A 10665-nucleotide genomic window follows, 5' to 3' on the forward strand; every position below is an offset into this window, starting at 1 on the left:
CCTTCTCGGTACATCTTGTACGCTTTGTGTGTTGATCAACTTGATTCACTCTTTGACTTAGTTTTGATCAACCTTGTATCATCCTCTCTCTGACCAATCTTTAGATAATTCCTTGAATAGCACCTTAGTCATCACATATAACTCAACGCAACCATTAGTCCATAAAGATTGCCATCAATTACCAAAGCCAAACATGGGGGCACCATGCTCTTTCAGCATTGTTGCCGCGCTTGGAGAAGCATGTGTCGTACTGGTATTTGCGCAAGCACCATACGGCTAAAATGCACCGATACAGATAAGTATCAGGCCAATACACCTTTCGTATCACTGGGAGCTACATGCACATGCAATTTCAATACCTTCCTAGCATATATATTGAAACATAAATTAATTTTAACTTCAAACCCAGAAAATGAAACCTTGTGTAACATTGCTAGTGAGCTTGACTAGGTGAAAACCCAAAGAGTGATTGACTTGTCTAACGGGAAACACATAATTGCATGAGAAATTGTATGAATAAACAAGAAACCAACAATTTCTCTTGTGTCCACAGTAGCAAATCTGAGCAAAAGTTACAGAAAGGCTTGCAGCATAGCATAACATGAAAGGTGGAACCTGAAGATTAATAACCTAACATGCAAAAGGAGAAACAACCCAAAAACATTGCCGACCAATGCTCCTTCTCTTCCAATGCAAGTTTTTCGCAATGGCAAAATAATGAAGATACTAGCAGGTCATTGTTTCCCTCAAGTTTTGGTCTCCTGACATCATTGATCTACTAGTGACGGCGATGAGCTGTTGGAAGATATCATCAGGTTCTCGCTACCTCTACAACACTTGATCCAATGCCGACAAAGGGCATGTGAGGGCAGGTGTTGGCGGATCTGTTGGCTCTCTTCAGATCTTAAAAATTAGTGTGTTAATCAAGTGAAGTAGTTGGCGGGCTGTTGGTGCGGCGACTTGGACCGATGGTGAAGCATTGCAAGCAGGTGCTCCGTGAGGTGATGCTTCAACTATTGTTTCTTGAGCGGTTACTAGATCTCGTGTCTATTGGCGAGTGCCTATGACGGCATTTATAAATAAATCCTAAAATGGTGACAGCTTTTTCAATTGCATCTTTTCTGTTTTTTGTTTTGTTTTTACTGCTGGTTAAGTGCAATTTTCATGCATAGGCGGGCGCAGTATCAGTAAGAACATGAGATTCTCAATCAGTAGCCCACGTGAAATCCTAGCATGAGAGTCAATCAATAGCCCACGTTATAGATCCGACGGTCCATGATATGAGTTTTCAAAGTTTTCATTGAGTCGTCCGCTTTCATGTTATACTTTTTTTACCTCCCACCATACCACGAGAAGAGAAGAGAAGAGAAGCAAAGGCCGACTTGTCAACAAAACCAACATGCACTTTCTTAGTCCAAAAAAGCATGCAGCGTGTGTCTCTGCATTTTATTACTTGTCGCTCGGTCAACAGCACGCCCTGACACGGCCCAGCTACGACGAAACACTCACCGCGCGACAGCCGTCGATCTACCGATCTGGCGGACAATCGTCGCGGCAACAAGATTACAAGAGTGGAAAGCCTCCCTGTCCCAGTCAAACCAACTACACCTGGAAAAAAACCGGGCTGGACCTGCCGAGCGCCGATGATGACCGACCTAGCTGGCTGGACGTTACGAGCCGCCGGCGCCGACGCCGTCGTACTTGAGCCCGAACTCGCGGAACCCGATCTCCATGTCCGCCGCCGCGACGAGCAGCTCGGCCGCCTGCGCCGGCTCGAGGATCTCCACGGCGCGCTTCATGGTGCGCAGCCGCAGCGCGTCCGCCCCGGCCAGCACCGCGCCGACGCGGCCGACGAGCCCGCCCACGTCCACCAGCTCCCCGCCGGCGCCCACCGCGCCGTGGCCCTCCTGCACCCGCGCCATCTCACGCGACAGCTCGTCCTCCTGCGCCACGGTGCGGCGCTGCAGCTCGTCGATCTGCGCCAGCTGGGCCGGGCTGAGGTCGCCCAGGTTGCCCGACCGCACGCCCAGCAGGAGGTCCGGGAGCTGCGCCTCGAAGCGGCTGCCGGACTCGGTGTAGAGCAGGTGGACCAGCGTGGTCGGCCGCCACCCGGCCAGCCAGTGCGCCGCGCCGCGCTCCACGGGGCTCGCCCACGGCGCCGCCAGCGTCCACACCGGGTCCAGCTCCGCCCGCGCCGCGCAGTAGTCGGCGAAGTGGGACACGTAGCCGGCTACCAGCTTGGCGAGCTGCGCCGGGTCGTCGGCCCAGCGCGCCGTCCGGAGGTCGCGGCGGAGCGACCGCAGCCCGCGGAGCCAGAGCTGGAAGCGCCGCGTCGCCGCCTCCAGCTCCATCGTCCGGTTCTCTCCCTTTTCTTCCCAGGCAGGGGTGGTACAGTGAGCTTGCTCGCGCGCGTGCCGGCGGTACTTATAAATGGCGGCGGGGTGATCGGGGCCGTTGAACGGGAGGAAGCGACGGCTGCGGGCGCGGGCCGCCGGGGCGTATGAGGCCGCGACAGGTGACCCGCATGCAGGAGGCCATGTGTGGTGGCCGGGTGGCGAGGTGGCGATGGACGGCGACGTACGGCGTCACGCTCACGCCTAGATGAGCCGCGGGACAAAGCGGCTGGATGAGGCTGACAAGGGGCCCGGCGTGCCAGTGGACGCATGTCCTAGTATATGTCGTTCGGTACCTAACCAATGCATCATGTGCGGTTGCCATGTTAAAAACAAATGTGAAACAAATGATGTGTGGAGGGGAGAACTTCAGAAAACGGTGCCTAATTTTTTCTAGATGAGATAGTGTTTAGTTTTGAGGTAAATACGCTAGTGGTGCTTGAACTTGCCATGAATGTTTACTTTAGTGCCTGAACTTAAAAAATACATCGAACTGGTTCTAAAACTTGGCATGAACGTACAAATACGATACTAATCCTATATGTAGACATAAAGTGCATCCACGTGTCACCGTATATGAATGAGGTGGCACTGACATGGTGTGGGGCCCAACTGTAGCTAGGAAACATAATTATTACTTCAGTACTATATACAACTCTATGACTAGTGGGCCCACCTGTCAATACATTAGAAAAATTAATATGAAGAATGAAAAAATGCGACAAACAGGAATCAAACAAGCAACCGGATGACTGCCAGCTAGTTGCGCTAGCCACTACACCAACCATGTACTTATTATTAAAATAGGCCACTCAATTTATATGTAGTTTAACTAAAAGTCTTGTGCCCATAATTTGGCTGCACCCAGTGACCCATTTTGCACACGTTATTTTTTCAAAAAAAGTTGTGAAAAGCATATTACTACTAATCATAATAATAAATTGAAGATTCAAATATTCATGTGTCGGTAATAATTACGTCATGCTACACAAATATCTGTGTGCACAAAAAGTAAATATGTAGAGGAGTTTAATAAAATAACATACAAAAAAATGTTCATGTAAGTTTTACAAATATTGACTTATTATTTAGAATATTTTTTTAACTATAATACATGAGTGTTTAAAAATATTTGTAAATTAATTTTTTAAAAATATGTGAATATTTATTCAAACCTTTGAATAATTGAGCGAATATTTACAAACAGCAATCTAAAAGAAATGAATGATTTATATTATACAAACATTGCTATAATTCTTATATGCTATTTCATGATTGTATATTTTAAATATCGTATATCATTGTTAAATATAATCCATGACTGTGTATTTTTAATATTTGTTTACAAACAGGTTGAAACACTCATATATTATATTTAAAAACAGTATTTTCCAAATAATTAGTTAATATTTCTAAAACTAAGTTTTTTTATCGCGTACCTCCATATATTTATTTTATGTGCACACCGATATTTGTGTATAATGAGGTAATTATTAATAACACATGAATATTCGAATCTAACTTTTATTATTATGATTATTATTTACATTTAAAAAAAATGTATGCAACATGGCCACTGGCTGCAGCCAATGTACATAGGAGTTTTTTTGTTTAAGTACATAAAATCTGAGGGACTTTCCATGTCAGCAAAATATGTTGGTTGGAGTGGCTAGCGCATGCATCGCCCAAGGGGCAGGCAGCAGATTCGATTCATGCAGTCTATTTTATGTTATTTTTCCTAATTACTGATAGGCGGGCCCACTACTCATAGAGTCATATAGCGCTTAAGCATTTTTATTTCGTAACTACGAATGGGCCCCATGCCATGTCAGTGACACGTCAGCCATATACATTGCCACGTTGATGCATATTACGTCTACAGACAACATTAGCACCGTATTTGCCCGTTCATGCCAAGTTGTAGAAGCAGTTCAATGTATTTTTCAAGTTTAGGCACCAAAGTGAACATCCATGACAAGTTTAAGCACCACTGGTGTTTTTACCTCGTTAGTTTTCTAAAATGCGGTTTATGGAGGCGGCGATGAGTCTACAAGGAAATGGGAAGAAAAAATATATATGTGTTCATAATTATGCAATTGTCTGTGATTTTTGGGTGGGTCGGTCAAATCACGTGTAGCCCCAAGTCCAAGACGGGGACGTCACGGTGTAGCATCATCGATGAGGCGAGCTTCACCATGCCAGAAACAGGTACGAAGCGGCTGGTCTCATCGTCACTAGTAGGTCTGGCGAAGGGGTCACTGGTTTGGATAGTGGGTAGGGTTGCTCGCCGATTTTGGAGAAGAGGCGTGCGTGACGGCATCTCCGGTGGCGGGTGGTGGGAGCAGACGTTTTGGCCAATGTCGACAGGGGTTCATTGCGGTCGTAGGAGGAAGAAGGGTTCTTAGCTCTTGGATTCCGATCAAAAGGTGAAGATTGATTTGACTAAACCCGATTCTTTTAGGGGCATGCCAACTAGTTATTCCTTTAGCGCGTCTTCAATCTGATGATTGATTGATTATTATCGTTAAACAACACGATATAGAATGACACTAATGGCGCACCAGACATGTGGTGTGCCACTATTATATACTAATGGCGCACCATGTGTTGGTGCGCCATTAGTGTGGAAGACACTAATGGCGCACCAGACACATGGTGCGCCACTAGTAACAATTTTTTTCCAACATACTAATGGCGCATCCAGGCACAGTGCGCCATTACTAGTTCTAACTAGTAATGGTGCACCAGCCACCAAGTGTGCCACTACTGTATTTTTTTTACTCTTTTTTTACAAAACTACTAATGGCACACTTGGCGCACTATGACACTAGTAATGGCGCACTATGCCACGGTGCACCATTAGTGTATATATATATATATATATATATATATATTGCAAAACTACTAATGGTGCACCACCAGCAGGTGCGCCATTAGTATGTAGGGTTACTAATAACGCATGAGTGGGTGGTGCGTCATTAGTAACCTGGGACCAGCTAGATATTTTGAACAGCCACACCTACACACTCACTTTCCCCACTTCACTCCCTGCACCTCCTTCTTCAAGCTTGTGTCGGCTGCCTCCTCCTCCTCACCTCATTTGCACCATAGATTCATCAAAATTAAGTGGTTAAATTACCTTTTTTTGATAGGTAAGTAAGGGGAAAGCTATCTTTATGTTGTAGATCTACTTTTTTTCTCCCTAACTCGCTCCAACAACGTGCACATGCACTTTTTATGGCGTAGCTAGATCTATGTATGTTTGTGGTGTTGCATATGTTTATGGTGTTGCATATATGTTTGTGTTTGCAGGTACCGATATTTGAAATGCGATAGTTGCCAATATTTTGCCAGAATGTTGATTCATTTCCGTTTCGGCGAGAATTTTGGCACTATGCATTCTTTTTGGTCCTATTTTTAGGGAAAGTCATGCCAAATTTTTTCTTGGTTCTAAAATATCGTTTTGCTCTACCCCGCAGGAGACCATGGTCCGCACGATGAACGAAGGCATCGTGAATAGGTTTTTGAGCTCCGCGAAGGCCGAGATGCATCAAAAGAACGAGACGGAGATAAGATGTCCGTGTCGAAGATGCAAGCTGAAGAGCCTTATTGCGGACCCGGATTCCGGGCAGGTGCGGGACCACCTGCTCTTGCGTGGTTTCATGGATGGCTATCGGTGGCAAGGTGATGAAGATGACTATGAAGTCGTCCATGGGTGCCGGGCAAGAAATGAGGAAGGGCAGCAAGACAACCACCGGGCTCGGGCAGGCGAGAAGACGAAGAATCTCCAGGACATGATCACGATGGTGATGCTGTACACAGTCATCATGTAGAAGATGCCGGACATGATGATGAGGAAGATCAAGACGAAGGGCATGATCATGAAGATGAAGATACCGGAGCAGACGACGATGGAGGCTGGGTGCAGGACCCTCATATTCAAGAGCTGCTTTTCAAGCAGACGGATAACGCAAGAGTTGCCGCCCGAGAGAAAGCCAAGCTGGATCAACTGGAGATAGACGCGGTTACTCTATTGTATGAAGGATGCAGGCCCGAGGATACCCGCCTGAAAGTAACGATCATGGCTCTGGAGATGAAGGTAAAACACAAAATGACCGACGCATGCTTCGACGAGAACATGTCATTCTGGCACGAATGTCTTCCCAAGGGGAACAAATGCCCGACCAGTTTCGAGGAGGCGAAGAAAATCGTGTGTCCTCTGGATTTACCGCACGTGAAATACCATATGTGCATGAATAATTGCATCATTTATCGGGACGAGCACGCGGAGTCTACCATATGTCTAGTGTGCGGCGTCACTTGATATAAGAAGAGGAAGAAAGCTCCTCAAAAAGTGGTGTGGTACTTTCCGATCACTCCTCGTCTGCAGCGGTATTTCGCGGACCCTAAGGTAGCAAAGCTCCTGCGTTGGCACGCGGATAGGGAGGAGAAGAAGCAGGAAGATGACGGACATGATCCGGAGATAAATAAAAAAGACAAGATGCTGAGTCACCCTAAGGATGCGAGCCAGTGGCAAGCGTTGAACTTCGAACACCCAGAATTTGGGAACGGTCCAAGGAACATCGTGCTGGGCGCGAGCACCGATGGAGTCAATCCGTTTGGCAGCTAGAGAAGCACACATAGCACATGTCATGTGTTTGTGTGGATGTACAACCTCCCCCTGGTTGTGCATGAAGAGGAAGTACATTCACATGAGTATGCTAATTGAAGGGCCGAGACAACCAGGGAACGACATCAATCTGTATCTGGGGCTGCTGAAAGAGGAGCTAGACATGCTGTGGAAAATGCCAGTCAATACATGGGACGCCGCAGAGAAAGAATATTTTCCTATGAGAGCCGCACTGCTCACGACGGTGCACGACTATCTCGGTTACGGATATCTCGCGGGGCAAGTGGTCCATGGATTTTTTGGATGCGTCAGGTGCATGGATGACACAACGTATCGCCAGCTAGATAGAGATCCCGGGTCTTTGAAAACCGTGTTCATGGGACATCGAAGGTGGCTTCGCGACGATGATCCGTGGAGAAAACGCAAGGATCTGTTCGATGGTGAAACCGAACCCTGAAGACGCCCGCATACGGGGAGCGGCGAGGAAATAGACGAGCTGTTGAAAAATTGAAAAGATTGCCCACTGTCGGGAAAGAAGCAAAAGGCGCCAGAGCCGGGAAAGAAGTGAAAGGCGCCAGAGCCGCTGCTGAAGGTATGGAAAACGAGGTCTGTTTTCTGGGACTTGCCGTACTGGAAGATCCACCGTGTGCCTCATAGCCTTGATGTCATGCATATCACGAAGAACGTGTGGGAGAGTCTGCTTGGTACCCTGCTCAACATGCCAGAGAGGACCAAAGATGGGCTGAAAGCAAGGGCAGACTTGAAATCAATGGGCATCAGGTAGGAGCTTCACGCTAATGATGATGATGAGGCGAAGCAGGACACAGAAAGTCATCGCAAAGGCAAAAAGGCCAAGAAGACCGGAAATGACTACCCTCCCGCATGCTTCACTCTAAGTCAGGAGGAGATCGAGCAGTTTTTCACCTGCCTTGTAGGAGTAAAAATTCCTTACGGTTACGCGGGGAAGATAAGTAGATACCTAGACCCAGCGAAGCAGAAGTTCAGTGGGATGAAGTCTCACGACTGTCACGTGCTGATGACGCAGGTACTTCCAATTGCAATCCGTGGGATCATGGACGCGCACGTCCGTGAAACGCTATTTGGCCTATGCAACTTTTTCGACGTCATCTCTCGGAAGTCGGTTGGTGTGAGGCAACTCAGAAGGCTACAGGAAGAGATCGTGGTGATACTATGCGAGCTTGAGATGTACTTTCCGCCCGCATTCTTCGACATTATGGTGCATCTGCTGGTCCATATCATGGAGGATATCATCCAACTCGGGCCGACGTTCCTGCACAGCATGATGCTGTTCGAAAGGATGAATGGTGTCATCAAAGGATACGTTCGCAACATGTCATGTCCAGAGGGAAGCATAGCCAGGGGCTTTCTGACCGAAGAGTGCATCTCCTACTGCACGAATTATCTAGGCATCGAGAACCCCGTTGGTCTGCCCGTCAACAGGCACCTCGACAGGCTCGCTGGATGGGGTCACCGTGAGGGTCACCATGAAATGCATGTCGAATTCGAGGGTGGACTCGCCGACTTTGAAAGAGCATACCTAGTCGCGCTATAACACATAGACGTGATCGATCCTTGGGTGGTAGAGCACAAAACCTTTATTAAGAAGACGTACAATGACCGAGGCCAACAGAGGACGGACGGAGATATAATCAAAGAGCACAACTCATGTTTCACGCGTTGGTTCAAGCAGAAGCTTCTATCGTACCCTTTACATGAGGATTCTTCCACGGAAGAACAACTCATATTCGCCTTGTCACAGGGCGCCGAGCACAACCTGATGACCTATGAGGCGTACGATATCAACGGCTACACATTCTACACTGAGGACAAGGACATGAAGAGCGATGGTTATCAGAACTCCGGGGTAACGATGGAATCCTACACCGGTAACGACAAGGACAGATACTACGGAAGGATCGAGGAGATCTAGGAGTTGAGCTACGCTGGAGAGAAGGTCCCGATGTTCCGTGTCAGATGGGCCAAGAGCGTCCTAAAAGAAGACTGGTATTTCACCACCATGGTTATACCCGAAGCCAAATCCAAGACCACGGGCACAGACGTCACCACGAAAAATGAGCCATGGGTACTGGCTTACCAAGTGGACCAATGCTTCTTCATTACCGACCCGTCAAAGCCCAGTCGTGTTGTCGTGAGGAGAGGCAAAAGGAAGATCATCGGAATGGATGGAGTAGCCAATGAGCAAGACTTCGACAAGTACGGCGACCCGAAGATCGAACATGACGACGACGATGAAGTAGCAGCATACACCACAAGAAGAAGCAGGACCACCCTACCTAAAGGACGTCCGTTCAAGAGAAGAACTCCATTTATGAAAAATAAGGGCAAGAAGATTGTAACCAGATAGCTAGCTAAGATCGATTGTATTTAAATTGTAGCCTTCATTTCTCGATTGTATTTCATGGGCACTTTTTGAACTCATGAATGTTTCTAAATTTCATGGACACTCGATCTCGATCCCCCTCCATCTCGATCGCTATCCCACCTCGCCAGATCTCGATCCCCCTCCGATGACCCACCGCACCCTCCCCCGCACCCTCCCCGGCCCGCTCCACCGTCACAAATAAATGCAACTAAAATTGCAAAAAAAACAAATTTGATTATATTTTCAAATAACAAATTTGATGATATTTTCAAATAATAAATTTGATGATATTTTTTCATATTCATAAATATTTTCAAATAACAAATTTGATGATATTTTTTAAAAAATTATTACTGTTTTTATAAAAAATAGTATTTTTTCATATTCATATTCATTTTATTAAAAATTATTAGACACAACAAAAATAATAATAATAAAAATTACTTATGGCGCACCTCTGGCTGGTGCGCCATTGCTATATAAAAAAAGATTACTAATGGCGCACCTCCTGCTGGTGCGCCATTGCTATATATATAAAAAAGATTACTAATGGCGCACCTACGGGGGGTGCGCCATTGCTATCTAAAAAAACAACTTATGGCGCACCGCCGCGGGGTACGCCATTAGTAAGCTTCCCCCCTAACTAATTCCTCCCTCTCCCTCGCTAGATCCCCTTCGTCCCTTTCTCCCTCGCCAGATCCACCCGCGCGCTGCCCCGACCCACGACGCCGCCGCCCCGACCCCCGCCGGACTCCACCCCCGCCGCCCCCGCGCCCCCACCCTCGCCGCTCCGACCCCCGCCGGACTCCACCCCCGCCGCCCCCGCGGCTGACTAATGCTAGCCCACGCAGCTTCGTTCCGGCGCCGTCGCCGTTCTCTTCACCGACCTCGCCGTCCGTCCGCCGCCACCGCCTCGTGCTCCGGCTACTCCGGCCCCTCGCGCGCCCACATACGGCGGTGAAGGTGCCCGGGTCCCCCGCTCACCGTCTCCTTTGACTCCTCCAAGCCCCTCGCCTCCTCCTCGACCGGCGGCGGCGCCGACCCCGTCGAGGAGCCCGTCCTGCCCCTCCTCCAGGAACTCGGAGTAAGCCACCGATTCTCCTCTGGCTCTTCGTATGTACATTCAGTTTAAATTTTGGTGAAGCCTGTGGATTCGATGGGCTATGAACTTCTGATTGCGTTGTTTCGGTGGTAGGATTGCTTGGTGCTCCCGCCCAAATTCCTGTCCCTGCTGCCCC

General features: G+C 48.0%; 1 protein-coding gene across 1 annotated transcript; it reads right to left on the reverse strand.

The window, feature by feature from the left end:
* Positions 1-1409: 1409 nt before the first annotated feature.
* LOC125538809 (transcription factor TGA9-like) lies at positions 1410-2571 on the reverse strand. Its single transcript, XM_048702103.1, has one exon. It carries the CDS (start codon positions 2349-2351, stop codon positions 1671-1673), a length of 681 nt encoding a protein of 226 aa, XP_048558060.1. The 5' UTR covers positions 2352-2571; the 3' UTR covers positions 1410-1670.
* Positions 2572-10665: the final 8094 nt, after the last annotated feature.

The sequence above is a fragment of the Triticum urartu genome, chromosome 1 (assembly GCF_003073215.2).
Source record: "Triticum urartu cultivar G1812 chromosome 1, Tu2.1, whole genome shotgun sequence".
Taxonomy (NCBI): Eukaryota; Viridiplantae; Streptophyta; class Magnoliopsida; order Poales; family Poaceae; genus Triticum; species Triticum urartu.

What these genes read in the sequence shown, in the direction of transcription:
- LOC125538809 (XM_048702103.1), bottom strand. Translation starts at nt 2,351, where the DNA reads ATGGAGCTGGAGGCGGCGACGCGGCGCTTCCAGCTCTGGCTCCGCGGG.